At 36.5% G+C, this 23,551-nt stretch overlaps 1 protein-coding gene across 2 annotated transcripts in view; it reads right to left on the reverse strand.

The window, feature by feature from the left end:
* LOC129738766 (proton channel OtopLc-like) overlaps window positions 1-16,863 on the reverse strand; it is a 32,527-nt gene extending 15,664 nt beyond the window's left edge. Inside the window, exons 1-2 of one of the 2 annotated variants that reach the window (XM_055730044.1) lie at window positions 16,448-16,863; window positions 6,436-6,789 (exon numbers count right to left, since the gene is read on the reverse strand). In XM_055730044.1, coding sequence (XP_055586019.1) covers window positions 6,436-6,789; window positions 16,448-16,560 — 467 coding nt within the window. In that variant the 5' untranslated portion in view covers window positions 16,561-16,863. Of the gene's footprint in view, window positions 1-6,435; window positions 6,790-6,854; window positions 7,036-16,447 lie in introns of those variants that run through there. The other variant, XM_055730045.1, reaches the window with a different exon arrangement.
* Window positions 16,864-23,551: the final 6,688 nt, after the last annotated feature.

The following is a 23,551-nucleotide window of genomic DNA, read 5'->3' on the forward strand; positions in this document are numbered from 1 at the left end:
GAAATCACCCACCGGCAACTGATCCGATCCGATGCTGACTGACTGACTGACGAGTGACCTGTGATGCCACATTTCTATCGGTATTTTGAAACCCCAAAAAAATCTTTTATCGGTATGTTAATCCTAAAAATCGGTATTAAAATCGGTATTTGAGGGGGATATTTTATTTTCAACTTCCTAACGTATTTTGCTTTAAATAGAAGCTTGCAATAAACAGCAAGTCTAAGAACTCTTATGAATGTTCATTTTTAGTTCAAAACTAGCTGACTAAATGTGTTTTAGCATATATTATTGCATTTCCTCCGTAACTTTATTCTAGGTAACACTAGTTTACACAAAATGACGGTTTTAAAAATTTAACAGAACTTTACGTTTGTTAGGACTTGCACATTTTTTTTTTAATTTTAAAACTATCTGCTTTTGCTGACAAAAGCAAAAATCACAAATGAAAATTCAGCAGAAAATCCGAAATAAGTATTTCTTTCCAGTACTCATAACTGAATGGAAATATATTTTACCGTTTGATAAGAAAAATAGGGGCATGGCGAGCACCTTCAGGTTACACGTTGGTTAGACATATAAATTAAGTAAAAACTTGAGACTTTGATGTTTGGCTCAAGTGGGATGTAAATTTGATAAATTCAATAAGGCAATAGATAATAGAACCAGGAAATTTTAATTTAGTGAGCACTTACAAATCCAATAGCTTTTTGACGTTCGAGGTATTTGATGGATTTTCGCCAATCTGGCCAATTCAGCTTTTAGTATTAGATATGAGTTCTAGCGATTAGAAAAAGAAATGATTGCAGAAAGTTGAGAGAGTTGTTGTTTCAATTTTTGTATAACCAATAAAAAACTTATTTTATTTTATGAAAAATCACGCATTAGTCTTATGAAAATTCAAGAACTTTATGCGAACATAAATGAGAGATGAGCTCTATAAAAGAAGGTGTTCTTCCGAAAAAGATTAAAAAACTTCTAGTTTTACCACTGACCATACTGACTGGACACTCGATTTCGTTTTCTGGATAATTTTTCCAGAAAAAAAAACAAAAAAAAAATAATTTTTCCAACAGTACGCAATGTCGATTCCAGACTGCACATCGATCGATTTGAAGAAATGCTATCCCAGTTAGGAAATGCCACCCAACTTTAAAAATAAAACACGCAATTTCTACGATAAAATCGGGCTAAACAGGACCATTTTTCCTACAGGGCATTTTTTGTCAAATTTTTCAGGTTCGCCACCTGCCGTCGGTATTGCGAACCTGCAAAAGCTGACAACAAAAAATTAGACCGAAAATGGTTGAATTTTTGTTCTAAGAGTCAAGTCAGTGTGGTCAGTGGTTTTACTATAAGTAAACCCGTTTTTCCTGGCGTGGAAATGTTAAAGTGGAATGAATTTTGAGTTAAAATCTTACAAATCGGTATGAAACCGCGGTATGTTTTGCCCAAAATCGGTAATCGGTATATACCGGTTCTTGGTCAAAATTTTGCTCAAAAATCGGTATAAATAAACACCGGAAAATCGGTATGTGTGGCATCGCTGCGAGTGACAATGCTGATGCTGACTCTGGCTGGCACTTGTCTGACGAGCGTCGGATGAGCACGAATGTAGCGATAACGGGCCGACGAGAGAGCGCGAGTTCGAATGAGAGCGAAGGAGATTCGTAGAGACCAAGATATCGATGTGTGGAGATATCCGGGAGCTGGCAAATTGGGTTACCAGAATTATTTGACTCGACTAGTAAATGATCAAGATAGATAGTCTCCTATCCCACAGTGACATTCTATGGAGCCTTGGCAATAGATCAAACCCGCAAAATCATCTGGATATCGCTGAATCCACTGAGCCTCAAGCACCGGGACGCATCGTATCAAGAACTACAGAGACTCCTGAGTCCTTCGATTCAGTCGCGCTGTTTCCCGCCTGCGTCTTCAGTCATCCCGGCCCTGAGTTCGTTGTTGGCGACGGGGTTCTCCGTACCGCTCCCACAGGGAAGTACCCCGTCACGATGAGAATATTTTCCTCGCGTATCCAGTTTTCGATTCATCACAGATCAAACTCGCTAAATCATACAGACAGCTTCCAGCACCGGGACCTAACGTATCAGGAACTATGGAGATCCTTGAACCCTTTGACTCAGTCGCGCTGTATCCTGTCAGCGACAATAGTCGTCCCGGCCCTGAGTTCATCTGTGGTAAAGGGATTCTCCAGCCTGCGCTTTTAGGCAAATAGGCTTATATCGACTTTCCTTCTCCTCGTGATGGAATTTGCATTTTACGTGATTGTTAGTCGATGTTCTGCATTCGATACATCTGATCCGATCAACGTTTACTACCAGAATGTCGGTGAGGTTAATTCCTGTTTGGTTGATTACCCCCTTGCCACATCGTGTTACTGCCACGAAAACATCGCCTTCAAACATGGCCACGAAACATGGCATCAATCCAGATTATACAGTGTTCCGTTTCGATCGAAGCCCTCTAAATAGCAAGAAGTCAACTGGAAGCGGAGTTTAACTAGCTGTCAAATCCAGACTGCCGGCTAAGCTTATCGAAGACAGTCCCTGCGTAGTTGACGTGCCTCCTGATCGTTCTAGTGACGTGGTTGTAGCTGAGTCTTTCTAGCGCTGCCTCTCCAAAGTAAACTCTATCTGCTCTCCCAAGGATGTAACTCTTATCATCGGCGACTTCAACATGCCTGAGTTTCCATTATAACGTCACAACAAAAGCAGCGGTAATGTGATCTTATTTTGTCGCACTCTGAATCCAATGAAGTACATTTTTACTAAGGTGGCGCAAAGGAACGCACACTATTGCACGTCGGAGAGAAAAAAGAAAATAAACATAAACAAGCCCTGGGTCGCGACGCGGCGTTGTCTGGTAGCTTCATTTATCCTAGGCAAAATGCGTCGCGGAAATTGTCGGTAGTGACTTCACTTCTGTCATGGTAACTATGTTTACGAAGAAAAAACTTTACTTCTACTTTTGCAACATTTCTTACTCATCACCTCTCTTTTCACCACATTGATCTGAATCCACACAGCTGATCGACGAGCGATAAACTGACGAGTCAGTAGAAAGCAACCATCAAAGTGAACGGACACATCTCCTCATATGGACAATAAAGTCTAAGTCAAAAACCCAAGTGAAGTTATTGTTGAATTTCTAATAAAGTTATCTGTTTTTGAAGACATAATAAGAGTGTTCAAAGCCAACACGCGCTTCTCCGTGCCATCCGATATTTGTGAATAAATCAGCTACAAACTGCAACAACTTCCGTATCCTATGCATTCTTCCTTCTCGGCGTCTTCCAACATCTTTCTAAACTTTCTAGACCGTGATTCTACGTCAGATCAACAGCTTCAAAAACGAAAAGGGCCGACCTCTGCTTTATTAATGAAGGGTTTGGGAATAAGATGATCGATTTAGCTCCCGCTCCCTTCGTTAATGTAGTTCCTCATTCCCCAGCCTTAACGGTCTCATTCGATGTCACCAGGTGTAATGCTCCGGATGAGGAAACAGCGTCCTTTTACCAAGACTTTGAAACTATTCGTCTTGTCCTGGATTCCATCGAATGGCAAGATAAGCTCGATCTCTCAGATCCTAGTGCAGCAGCTATGACTCTTTCCAACATTCTCAACTACATAAATAATCGACCGCCATGTGCCGAAACGGAGAGTAGCTACCAATTCACGTGCTACCTGGGTCACTAATCAACTACGATGACTGAAGACGGCTAAAAAGTGTGCGCTTCGGAACTACAACAAGAACAAGTCCTTCCACACAAAGGACAGGTACTCCAAACTGAACTCAGCGTACAAAAAAGTACACTGCTATCAGAGATATCTACATCGACTTCAGTGCAATTTCAAGAGGAATCTAAAACCTTTTGGGAAATATGTCAAAAATCAGCGGAATCTGGGCTTCCGTCTCAAATGTTCTTGGATGGCCATACAGCGAACACTGATCCCGGAATCTGCAATCTTTTTGCCGAGACGTTTACTAGTCTAGTTCACCATGCCTGTGAGAAATGTCTCACCTCTATATTCCTCCGTAATCGGTATTCCAATCGACGATGCAGCCATTTTAAAGCGACAGGGAAGCTGATTAATTCTTCCTCTACGGGTCCAGACGGGATAACTGCTATCTTTTTTGAAAGGTTTTATACCACATTTGATGACGTTTTATTAAGAAGATTTTCCGAGCTTCGCTGGACGTCGCTTTATTCCCCGCACTTTGGAAAGAAGCTTACATGTTCCTAGTTCACAAATAGGGCAATAAGAAGGATGTGAACAACTATTGCAGAATTTCAGCTCTATGTGCAATTGCCAAACTGTTTGAATAGGTAGTTTTGGATTCTATCTTCTCCTCCTTCAAACAGAACTTTTCCAACGATCAGCACGGGTTCATGCCAAAATTATCCACTTCTACTAACTTATTGACCTTCACAATCTTTGTGCAAGATGGCTTTGCCATAAAGACCCAAACTGATGCCATCCATACAGATCTTTCTGCTGCCTTCGTGAAGTAAACCACGATATTGCAATCGCTAAGCACGAACGCTTAGGCTTCTGTGGATCCCTATTGGTCTGGTTTCGAAGCTACTTAACGGGACGAAAGCTAACTGTTCAAAGTGGAAATCATTTCGCAAGGATTTTTTTTGTTTCTTCCGGCGTACCTCAAGGAAGCCATTTGTGACCGATAATTTTTGTTATCTATTTTATCTTTCTTTCCTCGATGGTCCAAAACTCGCGTATGCTGTTGACCTCAAACTTTTCCACACCATCACAGGCCAAGAAGACATCGATCTGTTACAAATTCAGTTCAACACGATCGCTCTTCGGTGAGACAGCAACTGTCTGCCATTGTATCGCAGTAAATGTGCGGTTATAACATTTTCTCGCAAGCGTAACCCTCTTTATGCGCAGTACACTCTCGGAGACGACATAACTTCCCGAGTAGACGAATATCAACGATCTGGGCGTTCAAACCTCGGCTGGAGTTCAAAATCTTAACAAATCACGTTGTCGACAAAGCTTTCAGGACTCTTGGCTTTTTGTTTCGAGTTGCCAAGGATTTAAAGACGTGCACTGTCTAAAATGCCTGTTTTGCAGCATAGTAGAAGCTATCTAGCGGCGTTCCTCGAGCAATTGGTAGTAGTAAAGTGGCTCAGTTGATACCAAACCTTGATCCTGTTCCTAGAATGTAGACTTCTTTCTAGTTTTTTAATCTTGATTTTTATTCTGGTGCTGCATTCTAAGCCTGGATTCTGATAGAAGTCGTTATTCCGGATTGTGATTCTTCACCCGTCGCAGGTCACATGGTCGCAGATTTTTCCGAATTTCGATTTAGATTCAAGATTCCGGACCCTGATCACAAATCCTGCACTTTGTTCCCGAATTTGGTTCAAGATTTTGATCCTTAATTCGGGATCTGCGATATTGATCCTAATCTTGATCGCTAATTCCAGTTGCTTGATCCTGATCTTGAATCCTAGGTTCTGATCGTGAAGCCTGATCTCAGATTCTAATCCTTATCCCGTATTATGAATACTGGGCAAATTAAAATCCCAATCCTGGATCCTGAAGCTTAATATTGAGTCCTGATCCCGGAACAAGAATCCCCGGCTTCTGATCCTGGTACTTTATCTTGACTGAATTCTTATCATCGTCGGTCCCGATTCTGTCTCTTGATCCTGGATTCTGACCCGGCGCCTGAAATTGGGTCCTTACGCCGATCAACGGTTAATATTGCTGGTACAGCTGGGTTGAATACAGATTTGTTTCTTTCTTTTCTTGTAGCTAGGGGTTGCAGTGAAAATTTGTGATCCATTCCATTGTGATTTACTAATTTGTTTTCGTTACTAGAATAATATTTGAAGCGAACATAGCCATGTGCGTTTATGAAGATGTATGTGATAGAGAAAACCATTTGAAGGCTCGTGCTAAATCTTTCGCTGTCAGGGAATTCGATGTTTTTGATTTGATGTTATCTTTCAAACTTTGCTTAAGCTCTTTGATTCTATATTTCTTTATAGTATTCGGACAACACATTCAATTTGCTTAAGAATCATGGCAGTGCTTCAAATCCATTTGATGGTTGATATGTTACAGTCTAAGCGATGCGGTAAGATGTAATACAATTACGATGTCTTTTAAAGGAACAGTTTTCGTGACGTAAATTTCGTCCCGATATTCAGTTTGTACCCCTCTCGTGTTGACTAAGATGTAGTTCTACGTCAAAACGATAAAAAAGAATGTTTACAACAAGTTTAAAACTGGAAGCGAAGAATTGAAACTGTGAGACGATTTATTACTCTTGAACAACAAACAGTGAGCTTGAGTGTTTTGAAATTTCGATATTTCAAATGTAATGCATGATAAACGATGAATATCACCCTTCACCAGAAAGTCATAAAAAAGTACTCACTCAGCCACGGCTCGGTTTTTGTTCCTCATCTCGGTCACGATCGGCGATTCCATCTCCTTGAGATCGTCCTTTTTGTTGAGCGACAGCCGGCTGCCATGTTTTTGCAGGAACTCCAGCAGATTCCGCTTGGTGGCACTGAACGATGGCCTCGGCAGGGCATTGAACATGGAAGGCCTTCGGGAACCGACCGCATCCCCCGGTCCGGAACAGTCACTGTGTCCGGTTCCACGACGGTTGCCCGGTTTGTAAACGAAGCTGGTGTTCGGAGTCAATCGATTCGGCGATTGCTGCTGAGGAACTCCAAGCTCATTGGGTGTTGGTTTGGTGATAAGGATCTGAATGTCCTTCGGGTCACTGAAACAAAAAAGAAAAGTTCGGTTCAAGAGGGGATTTTCCGCACACGTTCAAACGCGAATTACAGCTTTTGTAGAATACGTTTTAATTCGATTTCTTTCTCCATCAGAATTTGAAAATTATCCCTAAAGCCACCGAAGATCCGATCACTGCTCGCTCAAAACCTATCACCTACTAAAGTGGCTAAATTTTTCCACCCATCTTCGATTAGCATTCTGTCACTCGGTTTGGAAGTGCAAAAACGTGCGATAATCGCTCGATCAAACACACAGTCGATTCAGATTCGCAATCTTGGCCAAGATCAAATTCAAACATCTCCCCTACCGGTCTCAGTGAAGGAGGGCTGTCTGCTCTTCTAAGTATCGATAATAAAGTGTCATCAATTGACACCATCCCTGAGCAGACAAACATCAACGAAGCGTCACACACCAATCGATGTGATTGGCCCCAATGAGATTGTTCTTAGCCCATGGCCTGTGGCAAATGTTTATCTCCCGGAGAACTGGTTTGTTCTAGTTACGATTCTCTTTAAACAAAAAAAAAGGCTGTAGACGTAGTGACGGGTATCGCGAATTAGTTGGATAAATTTGTGTAAGAAATTGTCATCGAAAACGAAACGACACTAAAATTTCAAATGGGTCGATCTAATTTTAGGAGCTACTAATGACGTAACTAAATAAAATTTCTGCAGTTGATTTAAAATCAAACAGCGCTGAATGGGAGAAAATGGGTTTCTTGGGAAAACTCGAGACCATGAAGAAGTTTATGCTAGATCTCAGGTTGCTTATGGAATTCATGACACTATTTCAGTATAACTTACGTGGTCATTCTCAATATGATATTAAGAGTTAACAGGACAAAATAGGCCTAGGCAAACAGGAAAAACAGCCTAGGCATAAAGAATTCTGCCACTGTGATACTGGTTCTTGTTGAATGAGGCGACTCATCCCACTATTTCCCACACCCACAAATTAGACTCTACTCCAATAATACACTTCCTTGGAGGTGGAATTAGCGGTATATGATTCTATGCCGGACCAGTATGAACAAGCTTTTAAAACTGGCATTGTCTTCCCAGCGCAACCGTATTGAATATTGTAGTGAATAAGATGTACGTTAAAAAAAAGAATTTGATTTTATGGTAGAATTACAGTTAAAGATATAAATATAAGAATTAAGACAAGATTTGGTTAGGTGTATTAATGCAATAACCGTTTAAATGAGACGCAATGTAAGGTGTCATAGAAAATGTAAAGGAGTAAAAGAAAGAGAAATCAGACAATCGGATTGATCAGAGAGCGACAAATGTGAGACGGTCATTCTATACGTGATTGTTGCGGAAAGTGGAAGTGTAGAAGAAAAATACCTGTAAACCTGGGAAAGACAAGAAAATCCGCTTCGAAAATTGTCACAATTATTGAAGGATACTACAAATATGTCTGAAAGAAACCAAATAAAACATATCCCATATCTAGGGTTTCAAACATTTTGTTTCAGAAATTCAGGGAAACTTGAGTATAAAAATCAGGGTAAATCAGGCTCCAATAAAATAAACTATCTAATCACTTCAATATCAAACACTCAAATACTTCATTTTACAATGTCATAAGTAATTGTAAAGTTATTTAAAAAAATCTGAAAATTGTAGAATTTTTTTAAACGTTGTATCTCAGAAACTAGAATACCTAAGCAACATCCGAATCTTTGATTAAATGAAGGGTAGTAGATAGATCAATTTTACTAAAAATTAATAAATTTTCTAAATTTCACACGTCATATCCCAAAAACTAGAAGTAATTGTAATGATAGTAAGCAGATAGTAATAATTTCCCGGATATTGGCCAGATTTTTTTACCTTTATTCGAAAAATAAAACATAAATTTCAATCAAGTCCTTAGAATTATGTACCGTAAACTGGGGGAACTTTGATCACTTTTTTCATTACTTTTTGAATATTTTGAGTATCTAGGGGTAAAAATTATAAACATTTTTCTATTTTTTTTTACCTCAAGAACAAATGAAATTTTGCCTTCATGTGATTCCCTAGGTCCTCGCACTGTTCCCATGTTCTTTTTTTTTTTTTTTCTTAAAATTGAACCATTTGATAGGAGCTTTCTTATGGAAAATCTTCGTTTTTTCCAATATTCATAAATTATCACCAAATGACCATAAAAATATCACTTAAACTAAACCTGAACAAAGAAAAAATGTGAACTTTCACATTAAACAACCCATTTGCTCCTAAATGCCTAAATTTGATCAAAAGAAATTTTTGTTTGTGAGCCTCCGAAAACCAGATATTTTATGATTTTTAAATAATATTGTAACTATTGTAAGTAATATCAAAGTGATCAAAATTCCACCAGTTTACGGTATGTCTTGCGTCCAAAATATTTTTTTAAAAACAAATTTGTCAAAATAAACTTGACTATTTTATGGTTCTGGCCGATGTCAGCTGATGTGTTTTGATGAAACAAAAACCGTTTTCCAAGTGTTTTTTCTTTTTTAATTTTAATGGAATAATTCCGAAATTCGCCTGGATATTGGCCGGACTAGGGGAGAAGTTTGAAACATGATGCCCGGATTTTACAAGGTTTTAGGATAAAATTGCTCGGATTTGCCCAGCCCGGATGCTTGCGAAAAAATACCTAGTCTAGTTTATTGATCTCGATTTTCGGTTTGGCTCATTACTTGTATGGAATCCCGATTAGAAACTTAGTTTTGCATTTCAAATTAAACAAGATGGATTTTCCATACTCGAAACTCATAATTTCGGATATGGAAGGAAAAAAAATAATCAAAAAACCATTTTTAAGATTTGGATTTGAAATGTTTATCCAGGATTTATATGCAAAGTTTAAACATAATTAAGAATCAAATATGGGATTTCTGGTTGAGGGTTCTGATACTGATTTCGCTTTATGGTTCATAGGAATTCTTATCTGGAATTAAGATTCGGGTTTTGAATTTAGGTTCCAAATGCCGGATTCAGATTTGGAATTTAATACACAAAATCGTATTCAGATTCAGTTCGATTTAAGTTTTATAATTTTTATATTAAAATATCAATGTTAGAATTTATTTAAGGATTCATTAAAGTCGATCGCAGTTTTACAACTTTGATTCTTGATTCAAAATTAACATTTCAATCTCAACCAGAATTTGGATCTATGATCTGGATTCATTTCAAAGAATTTGTTTTTGAAAAATCTAGATTCTAATTGTGAAAACTCTATTCATAGAATAAAAGAATATTAGGTAAAAATTCAGCTGGAAATTTTACACAGCAAAAAAAAATGTAACGATGGACGATGTAATTTTAGCAGATGTAAGCCATATGATGTGATAATTTGAATTTATGTTGTTATATTACAAAATTGTCTTGTTATTACATCTAAACGATGTGCACATTTTAAACATGTCTGTTAGTGTAATATCACATCATTGTATGTAATAACATCGAAGCAACTCATATCTGTCAACAGTCAAATTTTCATATCAAAAACGTTGGAGGGGTTTTTGAGGCTCTGAAGCTACCGATTAACTGGTAAAGTATATCAAATTGTTCAATATTTGTAAGCAAATCCGTTGATATGTGCTAATATTCACATTGTTTTTAGTAAATTTAGTCTGAAGAAATAATGTAGAAGGAGTGTGAGAAGAAATAAATAAATGGATGAAGGGTAAGTGTTTAGATTATGTTTTCTTTTGCTTCCGGGCGCTAAAATTATATTGAAACCTTATATAGGCTCAAACTACAACCCGTTTTCCCTCCACGTCCTGCATTGCCTTTTTGAAGCATTAAATCAAGATCCAGAGTTGAGAAAGCCGAGCCGAGTCTACGGGATGCTGAGAGTTTTGACGAAAAACTACATTGCTTGAAATCTGTTGAGAAAAAACAAATCTAACATTCGATTTGCTTGTGGCTTATCGAATAGACCAAACCTCTGAATAAATCGATATTAGTCGCGATTGTGAACGCTGGATTCTAATTAAATGTAATCACTTGAAAATCCAAAATTCTCATTATTGTTCATATCAAGGCCACGATTATTGAATCAATCGCAGCTAAGTAGTTCGTTTAATAAGTGTTTTGCTTTAATAAATTTGAATCTTAATTAGTTATGATTGTATTTGAATTGAATATTTACTCCTCTGAAAATGCCCCAGTTAATTTTGATTGTAAAATCTTTCAAAGTACCATTTATGACCAAAGTGATCAATGGTGATATTCAAACCCTAACCGTTTTTTTCACCCTTAATTTGATCAGTCGAAAGCAAAGACTTCGACAGACCTCTAATAATTGTGAACCTGCACGAGAATAATATCGTGTCTCAATTTTTACATCGTTTTAATGCTCTACGTTTCTTTGTTTGTCTACTACGATACATTTTTTAGTGTAATTTTTTTACATCTTAACGGTGTTATTTGTTAAATCAAATCGATGTAATATTAGCTAGCATTTGCGACTCAAGTTATGTGCACGTTTTTGATGTAATATAGCAACACTTTTTTTTTTGCTGTGTATAAAACCTTATTATTATTGCAGATTCTTCAAAAACAAAGGTTAAAACCAAAATCTTGAATTTTAATCGAGTTTACAAGAGTAGAAAATCTAATTTAATCCAAACAACTATGTTCGATGTTGACTCTTAGGCTCAAACTCACGGACATCAGCTCAGGAGGCAACATTGTTATATCACAAATCAGGACCGTAGGAAGAACCGGCTCATGAGGGGGATGATTGAAAAATGTAAACATAACTAAGAGTAAATAAAATTGAAGGTTCTATATAACTAATCAGGTTTGAGACATTTTACATTAATAGTAAGGTATTTATTTTTATTTCTATCTTTCGAAAATAAGTCCTAAAAGTTACTAATTTTTGCAAGAAATTAAAAAAAAAGGATTAAAAAATTTCATTTTCAACAAAAACTTTTTTTGTTTTCTTAAATAAGAAAGTAGTAAGCTAGTTTTCTTCAACCGGCAGCATGATTATTTGAGGCATTGGTAACAAATTTCTAAATATTTAAGAATAAATGTAAGAGATTAGCTTTGCGGTTCAAATCAGAATAATTTTCTACTCTTGTTAACTCGATTAAAATTGAAGATTTTCGTTTGAAACTTTGTTTAAGAAGAATCTGCAATATAAATAATGTTAAATAAACAACAGTTTTCAGTTAAAAGTATAAAATCGAGTTTTCTATCAAATAGAAATTTTATTTTATATATTTTATTAGTTTTGATTTTTTCTACCTTGCATTCCAAACTAACTCTGATTGAACTAAAAATTTAAATTTTGAATCCAGAATCAAAATTATGAAACTGCAATCGCCTGTAATTTGAATCCTTAATAAAGTTCTTAGATTGATATTTTAATCTTGATTATAAAATTCAACTTCGAGCTGAATCCGAGTTATAAATTTTGACTCCGAATCAGAGTAGGGTAAAACTGTACAAGACGCACTAGTTAAGCAAAATTGCTATTTACAGCGATTCGAATCGTTTAAGAACCAAATTGAAAATTGACGACGATTCAGGGATCAGTGTTACGTAATATCGAAGAGAAAAAATATGATAAAAACACGATTTTGACTATATTTTTGTTAAAAACTAAAACAGCCGGAAAACCACGGGGTAGAACGCCAAAGCTAGTGGACAGAACGCACCAAACATGAAGGGTGGTAAGAAATGGAACAAAGATTATACGGAATGTAATTATTGAAACATCTAATGTTTGATTACATGTCATCATATTTTTGTAAACTTACCATTCTTTGGATAAAAATCATTTAGTATTGCTAAATTCATCGAAAATTTCGCTTTCCAAAATACACTTTTTAATTTCCTTATACATAAAATGCCTTCAAGTAGGCAACGAAATTCAATTTTTTGACTGATATAGCGATATCGTGGCAAACATGGCGGCAGATAATTTTTTCGAACAAGGACAAAATTTGTTATAATTATGCATTGTAATCGTAATTTGGTAGTCAGCAAATAAAAGGAATGGCATTTTGTTTTGATATTCGGGTTTTCTCAAAAGTTAACAGCATTCAAAATTTGAGCTTAGAACACGTGGTCTTGTGGGCATTCTGTCCCAATTTTTTTATGATTGATTTTTGATAAAATTTTCAGGAAGTTAATAAAAGTTAATAAAATACAACAAAAATGTCATAGTCTTCCGAAAGTGCACATTAGTGGATAAACGATAAGCTGCAGTTTCATCAGATTGCGCGGGCTGGTTTACCATAAAACCTTATATGTTACTCATGAAAAATAACAAGTTTCACGCAGATTCCATTAATCCTTCTGTTTCTAAGAACTAAAGTAGTTTTTGTGAACTTTTCATCTATTGGATGATGAAAAAGTTTGTTTGCTACAATAAAAATAAAGAAAAACATCATCCAAAGCCGTTGGTTGGTGTATATTTGAAAAATAATAGCATGGGCCATCTTACCCCGCTGGTGTGTCTTGTACAGTTTTCCCCTACTGCCTTTTTAACCCGAGTTCGAAATCGACATTCCGAATTTGATAACGATTTTTGAATCTAAGTTCCAGATAATAATTCTTACTAATTTTGAGCCAAAAAGCATAATTTGAATCAGAGTTCTCTGAAATCTCATATTCGAATTCTGAATTGTTGACTTTCAATGTGAATAATTTCTTCAGTTATTTATTCGAAATACAACTCGTGAATCTGTAGGAAAATTTCGAAACATGAAACTGTTTCAGTTTTTCAAACTTTAGCTTTCGGAATTATTCTAGCTCTCCAGATATTTTCACCAAAGTATACGGGCCGTGCAAATCCGGGATATTTTTTGAATATCTGCCAATATCAAAATTATTAAATTAAAATCATGAAGAAAACCCCCTGACTTCCATTGGACGAAATACATCAGTCCCAATGAACTGTTCATAGCCCTATAGTTAACTAGATTATAAAAATTTATTTATAAGATTTAAATTTGCTGAGCGCAATCAAGTTTTTAATGTAGGAGAACATCCTGTAATAGCAAAAAAATATTTTATACTTAAAACTAAACACTATCTTAAAATTAAACTAAACATAAAGAGAACGAATCTCTGCGATGGAAGACTGCATCGATTTGCCTCTGAAGTTGGAGATGATTTTGTTGGCCATCTCTTCGATAGATTCAATGCCTGCAATCCGATGAAGATCTTCGGTACTGTGCCAAGGTGGAAGCCGCAAAATCATTTTCAGAACTTTGTTCTGAATCCTGGCAAGTTTAGGTTTATCTTATGGGAATTCGATGTTCGGGACAAAATTTCTATCAATAAGTTAGAAATTTTATGAAAACCTGTAGAAGAACTAACGACCTGGGATAAGATTACTAGGATCAGAGTCGAGATTGTTACTCTTGAATCATTTTTGTCGTTCATCAAAATTTGAGTTGGAATTTGAAAATTTCCGCTTGGACGAAATATTTTGTTTGGAATTTTTGACCCTCATAGGAGAGGGGGGGTTCCTTCAAACTTTACCATTTTATAGGGTTTCTAGCCTTTTGTCTTAGACTGGCTTATTCTTGGAAAATGTTCATATTTTTTAAATATCATAAATTTACCTCAAACTACAACCAAAACTTCACCTACACTACACATTTACTAAGGAAAAAAAATTGAACTCTTGATTTGGACCTGTTTGCTTTGAAACGCTTTGATTTCATCAGAAAGGATTTTTTTTGCGAGCCTTCGGAAAAAAATATTTTAAGATTTTAAAATTACATTTTTACATACATTAAAAATTTTCAAAACAAAACCATGTTTTTGCCAATTTGAAACTCAACTTATAGGTTTTCAAACGTAGAGAAAAGTTTTGAGATATTTTAACTTTAGACTTAGTTATTTTTGTGGTCTTCAGAAACCGACCTTGAAAGAAAAAAGGAGAGATTTATATTCGATCCAACACTTTTACTTTACATTGATTTGAAAAATTTAACGATGTTATCTTTTTTTTTTATTGAGATTCAATCGATTTTAAAAATCAGTTAAGAAATTTCTATAAATATTGATTTTCATTCTAACATAAATTTACTAATTAGGAAATAACAAAATAAACGAAAAAAGAAATAGAAACACCCATTCACGCAAAATAATTTTGAAATTAAATATACGGGATTTTTCACGTAAATTAAGACCAAGTTAAGCGTGATCTGGCGAATGTGGGGTATCCGAAAAATTGGTGAACAGCTGCCATGGACCGAGAAAGTTTTAGGAATTATGTTCGTCAAGTCGTAAACGGAATACTATGTAAATAAAAAATAAAAATAAATAAATAAGGTTTTGTTGCATCACATCGATTCTACGTGTGCGTGTGCCTTGTAATTATTAGTTTGCTTTCAAATAAAAGACTCTTGAAGTCTAACTTGATAAGTGAAAATCCTATTTCAATTTGTTTTTCATCAGCGTGTAGCTTGTACTGCTGTGATTCTAATAAGAATGAGAATGGTATTCAATTTATGATTCATGGTATTCAATTTGTGTCAAACTTGTTTGGTTGTAGTCCCACACAAATCGAAGAGAAATGAAAACAATTTTGTAAACAATTTGAAATGTTGAAGATGGCCTCCGGAAAAGTTGGAAGGTGGGTCCCCAAAAATTTAGAATTTCTTGAATGTACATATGTTTTCCAAACTTTGCAAAAGTGATCACGAAATGGTTTTGAGGCCAAAGTATATGCTATGCTGATCGATTTTTGCTGCTAGAATTCGTTGGTTTCGTGCTGGATTTTGACCACGCATTTCAATGTATTTACATCTGATAGGAGTATAGGTAACTTAATCGTTGAAATAATTAATTTTCAATTATTGATTTTTTCCCAGGACTACAGGATTACTAAAATGGATCACGATGAGGTGCAAGACCCCCAGAGTTCGGATTCCCGTTTTATAAATTTAAGTGTTAAACGGCTGTGTCGAAAGAAGAAATTGCAATAAATTCTGTTTCTAGTGAATTTTCAGTTTCTCCAATCATGATAGCAAAAACAGAAATAAGATACAACGACATATCAACCTTATTTGCATTCACATTTCACGTAGCTTTCATCATCGCATCGTGTTGAACTCATTAAAATTTCACGCAATTTGAAGACTACTTTCATGCATTCACTTCTTATAGGGGTACTTCTTCACATTGATTTCGTAACATCTATGTGAAAATAAATTGGATAAAAATTATGTAGTTTTTCATGTAGCCGCTATGTGCAGATTATTTGGCGTGTATCTTTTCACCCTGTAAAATTAAAAAAAATCGTATCATGTAGGAGTGTTCACTATATTCATTTGCATTGAAGACAGAATGCAGTTCATAGATTAGAAGAAAGTGAAACCTTCTTATTCAACTTAGCATTGTCCACACTGAAACGAAAGCTAAAAATTTGTTTTCATGAAGGCCTTCGCAAATTATTTTTTCAATAAATATTTTTAACAACCGACTTTTCTGGAAAGTAAAGAATATTACATTTTTTCAGTGGTTGTACCGGAAGTTACTCACAGTGACGCACTGATCTTAGCTAGAATTGATAGACTTCTTGCTACTGTTGATGGTTTGCGCACTTAAAATCGATATAATTTTTAACGATTCTATCAAAAGCATCGGAAAATCCCTCCAAATGCAAGCAAACAAACGCGCACGCACTTATCTGCGGTGGTTTCCTCCTGGAGAGTAATCAGCCGAGCCATTTCCGCCTGCCTTCTGCCATGCTGAGCGTTCTCGTGCTGCGGATCAACCCACTCGAATTCACCATCCATACTCTCTAGCTCGATACTCAATCGATTGTTGTTGTAGCGATTCCTTTCTACACAAACACTTCCACACGATTACCGACGATCCGTTCCGGATTAGAACCGAACCAAAACTGAATCCGACAGAGCCATTTTCCTCTTTCCAAAGGTGTATCGGGATTTTTGGAATTTCTCACTCGTGGGAGGGATCGAGTTTGCGGTTACTCAAAATAGTAGGTAATCGAAAATAAAAAACCGAACTCAAGATATACGGAGAGGGAAAATCGGTTGATCGCTTGTCAAACATTGCAATCAATTAGCACGTCGATATGTCAAGTTCCGACCAGCACCGTATCGGTTATCTATCTGGCTGCCACATTCAAACTGATAAGCAGTAGGGAACGAAGGGAGGTTTGCGTCGGAGTTACTCATTCGAGCTATACCTTCCTACCTACCTGCGCAGCTAATTGACGAGTGTCTCTACGCATCAACGGGAGCTCTGTGACATGGAGAAAATTCTGAAAGTTTGTTTTTACTTAAATTAGATAAGAGCATCGGAAATAGAGTTCAGGTTAGGAAAAAAATATGAATCACTTGAAATGATGACTACGCTGGTTCATATATTTTTATGAAATTACTTTTTTCTGTTTACTTTGAATCTCTTACAAAAACCTAATGAACATTCTTGCGTATAAAATTCAACATTTTAATGCTATAAGTTTATTAAAGGCTGTACGGAATCAAATTGCGGCACACAAAAATATTCGGCAAAATTCACCCGTTCAACCAATCACCTTCAAACTTTCTGGAAGTAAAATAAAACATGTTATGAATATTTTCCGACGCTTTTGAAGACATTCCTTTAGGTACACCTGCACATTGACCGTTCCACTTGTTACGACTGAGGTGCTCCGCTTTCCACACGAGCAAATTGCTTGCAAATTAGTGGATCCATCATTTTTAGTAAACGGAAAACCTTTAAACGTCACAGTTAGAGATGAGCTTACGCCTTTATCTATGGAAATCTTAAATGAACTACGCGAGTACCAAGATTTACTGGGAGTTAAATATATTTGGCCTGGTAGGGGTGGTGCCATTCTTATTAAACAAACAGACATTTCTAAACCTGAGATTATAAAAACAAAACTAGATTTGAGTCGTTTCATGAGCAAACACGTTATTCAACAGGGAAAGAGCAGTTCCACACTTCCAAAAGAAACTCCGTCACCAAAACGTAAAAGGAACAATGCTGATTCAGGATCAAGTAAATAAAATTCAAAAATAAAATTGTAAGTGTTTAACCTTAGTATAAAGATAATTTAATGGATAGTTTAATTAATAAATACTATGAAAATATAGATGAATTTAATTTAAGTACTTGTGCTAATGATTTGGGTAATTTAAGAATTTTGCAGTGGAATATTTGCAGTATGAATAGTTTATGTAAATTTGATTCTGTGCTACAAACTATTCATCAATTAAATAATTGTATTGATGTTATTGTCATTTGTGAAACTTGGCTCGTCAAAGATAATTGTAATATTTATAACATTCCAGGATACACCTCAATATTTTCATGTCGTGATCAACCATATGGAGGCTTAGTGATGTATATTAAAACGAATTTGAAATTTAAAGAAATTGAAAACAAAGTTGTTGAGGGTTTTCACAGAATAAGTGTTGAAATATGTCTGAGTGGTCAAATTTTCAGTGTTCATGGTATTTATAGACCACCAGCGTTCTCGTTTAACCTGTTTTGTGATGAAATTGAATCCTTATTAGCATCTGTTCCTGTTAACCATTCGAGTCTTATTGTTGGTGACTTTAATATCCCCGTGAATTTAGTTAATTTAAACACTGTGATGAAATATAAGTCAATTTTAGAATCTTTCGGTTATGCTTGCACAAATACTTTTCCAACAAGACCAAAAACAAAAAATATCCTTGACCACGTTATTTCGAAGCAGATTGACATCGACCGACTTAAAAACGATACTATTTTTACAGATGTAAGTGACCATTTACAAATTGTTACATCCCTAAAATTGTTATGTGATAAGAGGGAAACAATTCTGAAGAAAGAAATTATTGATCATTCCAAACTTAACGATTTGTTTCGAAATTATTTAAATAATATTCAACTACCAGAAAATGTTAATGATGGCCTACAGCACATTACAACAACTTACAACCGTTTTCTCTCAATGTCTACTAAAACACTCAATAAAAAGGTAAAACTAAAAGGCAATTATTGTCCATGGATATCTCTAGACCTTTGGACACTGATTAGAATCAAAAATAACCATTTGAAACGTTGTAAACGACATCCCGATAATGTCCAACTCAAAGAAATGTTGAATCATATAAACAAAAAGTTAAACTTTAAAAAACAAGAATGCAAAAAACAATATTACGAGCGATTGTTAAACAACACTCCACATTCCAAGCTTTGAAGAAACATAAATACACTCCTTGGTAAAAATAAAATCACCGCTCCAATAAATCTTTCTGATGAAGAAGGCTTAACAACAAACAATTCTGAGATTTGTGAAAAATTTAACAAACATTTTTCTACGATTGGGAAAAAACTAGCTAATGAAATCCCATCTGATCCCGGCAGTGATCCTTTGTCGCATATTAATAGTGTACAAAATACAATATTTTTACGTCCAGCTAGTGTCAACGAGGTTCGACTAGTAATTCTATCTCTTAAAAATAAAAAGAGTCGTGGACCTGATGGATTTCCTGTAGATGCGTTAAAAATAACAACGAAATTTTCTCTGGTATACTCATGCAATATTTTAATCACATGTTAGAGACAGGAGTTTATCCGGATTGTCTTAAAGTTGCAAAAGTTATTCCCATTTTTAAGGCAGGTGATCCACATGACGTAAATAACTACCGTCCAATTTCAACCTTAAGTGTTTTTAGTAAAGTTTTTGAAAAACTTCTAATGAATAGAATTGAAAAATTTTTAAATCAGGAAAATATACTGTACAAATTGCAGTACGGTTTCAGACCTGGATCGAGTACGCTAATTGCTATCACAGAGTTAGTTGATTCTATTATTTCAAAAATTGATTCAAAGAATATCGTTGGTGCTTTGTTCTTGGATCTTAAAAAAGCCTTTGACACACTAAACCACGACATATTATTGTCCAAATTGAATAAATACGGAATAAGAGGTGCTGCTAACAACATCCTTCGCAGTTATTTATCGGAAAGGAAACAATTCGTAGCGATCGAAAATACTAGAAGCGATTTGAGAAACATTGATATTGGTGTACCCCAAGGAAGCAACATTGGTCCGTTACTTTTTCTTTTGTATGTAAACGATCTTTGTAATTTACCACTGAAAGGCACAGCTCGATTATTTGCTGATGATACAGCTATTTTTTATTCAGCTGCATCAACGAATGTTATAACTCAACAAATTGAAAATGATTTGAAGTTACTATCAAAATATTTTAAATGCAACTTGCTTTCTCTAAACTATACAAAAACCAAATATATGTTGTTTCGTTCTTCACATAAAAAAATACTGTCAAATAATGACCCAATTATGGATGGAATTGTTATTGAGAGAGTTCATTACTTCAAGTACCTAGGAATTTTCTTGGATGAAACACTTTCCTGGAGTTGTCACACAGAGAACCTAGTAAAAAAAATTTCTCCTCTTTGCGGTGTTTTGTGGAAATTAAGAAACTTAGTACCCCAACATGTTCTTTTAAAGTTTTACTATGCATTTATTCAGTCTCATCTAAACTATCTTATTTTGATATGGGGAAGAGCCTCCTTGTCACATCTTCAAAAACTTCAGACCCTACAGAATAGATGTTTGAAAAACATCTTCAGACTACCCCTGCTTTTTCCTACCCAACAGCTATACTCTCTGGGAACGCACAACATTCTTCCAATAACCGAACTCTGTAATTTGCAAACCGTTATATATGTTCATGATAATATACACTCGAGTAGCAATAACCAAAACCTTAATTTTACTACGGGATTAAGAACCCACAATACCCGTCAAAATAATTACTTGCAACGATGCCGATCCATGACATCTTTAGGGCAAAAAAGAATTTCTTTTATAGGACCTACAATATACAACGCTTTACCTACTGAAATAAAGACCATCAACAACCGTTCCATGTTTAAAGTCAAAGTAGTACAGTTATTAAAAGAAAAATTGAATCGTTAAAAAAGTCGATCAACAACCAGTTTTTTTTAAATCAAATTTTGTTTGTTTTTGTAGCATCGTAGTTTTCTTTTGTCGTACTTTTAACTATTAATAAGTAAACTTAAGTAAATGTAGCATAATATTTGATTAGTTAACATTATTAAAAAAAAGAAATGGATCTCTTTAAAGGAAATTTTCTTCCATTGAGATCCTTATCGTAATATTGTTTAATTATAGCATACATTTCCTCGCAGTAAATAATAAACTTTTGTGTTCTCAGCATGATTAAAATTTTGTTCGCGTTGAAATTTCTTTGTTTTTGCTGCCAGACGTGCTGAGAACAGTAGCGTCCATTACCAGGGGGCTCAATTGAGCCTCTTGGTGTGGGGGAGTGTGGTGGGCCGCTACAAAAAATATACAAAAAAAATATACAAATTCATGTAGTTTTTGGCAAACTTTGACATCTTCTGCTTTCTAACGTCCTGAGGGACATCGAACTTATGAAGAGCCGTGAAAAACTGGAGCCCTGGAAACTGTCGATAGTCTGCTTTTACGTACGTTTCATCATTCACCTCCATCTTTCGGACTTTGTACGTGTGTAGTCCTTCACGTCCTTTCTCTCTCTCCAAGATGCCGCAAATAAGTTGGGTGTATCGTCTACAACCGTGCATCGAGCCAAAAAACGAGGCTGTACACGACGATGCTGACGAAGTTTGACTGCGTGGTAATGGACGACGAAATCTACGTGAAAGCCGACTACAAGCAGCTTCCGGGACAGGAGTTTTATACAGCAAAAGGAAGGGGAAAGGTATCAGATATTTTCAAGCACATGAAACTGTCCTAGTTCGCGAAGAAATATCTGGTTTGGCAAGCCATCTGTACCTGTGGCTTGAAAAGCAGCATTTTCATAGCTTCCGGGACTGTCAACAAAGAAATTTACGTGAAAGAGTGTTTGAATAAACGTCTGCTGCCTTTCCTGAAGAAACATGGTTGTTCCGTACTGTTTTGGCCGGATTTGGCATCTTGCTATTACGGTAAAAAGACCATGGAGTGGTACGCCGCCAACAACGTGCAGGTGGTTCCCAAGGACAAGACCCCTCCCAACACGCCAGAGCTCCGCCCAATTGAGAAATACTGGGCTATTGTCAAGCGGATCCTAAAGAAGACCAAACAAACTGCTAAGGACGAGCAGCAGTTCAAGGCAAACTGGCTTTCTGCGTCGAAGAAGGTGGACAAGGTGGCTGTACAAAATCTGATGGCAGGGGTTAAGCGTAAGGCCCGACAATTCGAATTTGGAAAAGCGGACGACCTTTTACCCTGACGAACTTATAACCAGGCAACCTCAAAACCTAACGAACTTAGATTTAACGATCTTAAGATCTGATAAACTCAAATACTGACGACCTGACAACTTTGAGATCTGACGACCTCAAGACCTGACGACTTTTATATCTGACAACTCTGGAGCCTGACGACCTTAAAACCTGACGACTTCAAGACCTGGCAATCTTAAGAGCTAAAGACCCTAAGACCTGAAGACCTTAAGACCTGACTACTTTTGAAACCTGAAGATCAAGAATCAAACTCCTGTCCCGGAAGCTGCTTGTAGTCGGCTTTGACGTAGGTTTCGTCGTCCATTACCACGCAGTCAAACTTCGTCAGCATCGTCGTGTACAGCCTCCGGGATCGCGATTTGGCCGTAGTATTTTGTTTATCATCGCGATTTGGAGTCACTACCTTCTTGTAAGTCGATATTCCGGCTTGTTTTTTGGCTCGATGCACGGTTGTAGACGATACACCCAGCTTATTTGCGGCATCTCGGAGAGAGAGGTTAGGGTTTCGCTTGAAACTACCGGCAACTCTCTTTGTCGTCTCAGCGGTGTCCGGTCTTCGATTTCCCCCCGATTCTGGCTTCTTGGCTGTCGACAAACGTTCCCCAAACACTTTATTACATTAGTAACGGTTGATTTGGCAACTTTTAGCGATTTTGCCAGCTTTGCGTGCGAGTAGCTCGGATTTTCGCGATGCGCGAACAAAATTTTGATACACTGCTCTCCTGCCTTGGACGGCATTTTGACAACTGAAGAGTGAATTCCAAAATCAAAATAGGAGCAACATTCTACATACACACACCTTCAAAATGAGGGGTGTTCAGGTTTTTTAAATGCAAAATTGAAAGAAATACGTCAAGTTGATATTGATAAAATTTTGACCGTATCATCCTTTTTTGTCATAAGGTAGTAAGGCTTGAAGTTGTTTAGTTTTAAGGTCGTCAGATCCCAAGATCCTCAGGTCTTGAGACCGTCAGGTCTGAAGGACGTGAGATCCTAAAGTTATCAGGTCTTCAGAACGTCAGATTTTGAGGTCATCAGGTTTTGAAGTCGAGAGGTCTAAAGGTTAGACCTGGCGACCTTAAGACCTGAGGAATTCAAGACCTCTCAAATCGAGGTCGTCAGGCCTTGAATTCGTAAGGCTTGACGTCGTCTAGTTTTAAGGTCGTCATGTCCCAAGATCATCAGGTCTTGAGGCCGTCAGGTCTGAAGGTCGTGAAATCCTAAAGTTGTCAGGTCTTCAGAACGTCAGATTTTGAGGTCATCAGGTCTTGAAGTCGAGAGGTCTTGAAGTCGTCAGCTCTTAAGGTAAGACCTGGCAACCTTAAGACCTGAGGAATTCAAGACCTCTCAACTCGAGGTCGTCAGGTCTTGAATTCGTTATGTTTTAAGGTCGTCAGGTTAAAAAGTCGTTAGGTCAAAAGGTTTTAAGGTATCAGTTTTTTAGGTCGTCAAGTCTTGAGGTCGTCAGGTCTAAAGGTCGCCCGATCTTAAAGTGGTCAGG

Source organism: Uranotaenia lowii, chromosome 1 (genome assembly GCF_029784155.1).
Source record: "Uranotaenia lowii strain MFRU-FL chromosome 1, ASM2978415v1, whole genome shotgun sequence".
NCBI classification, from domain to species: Eukaryota; Metazoa; Arthropoda; class Insecta; order Diptera; family Culicidae; genus Uranotaenia; species Uranotaenia lowii.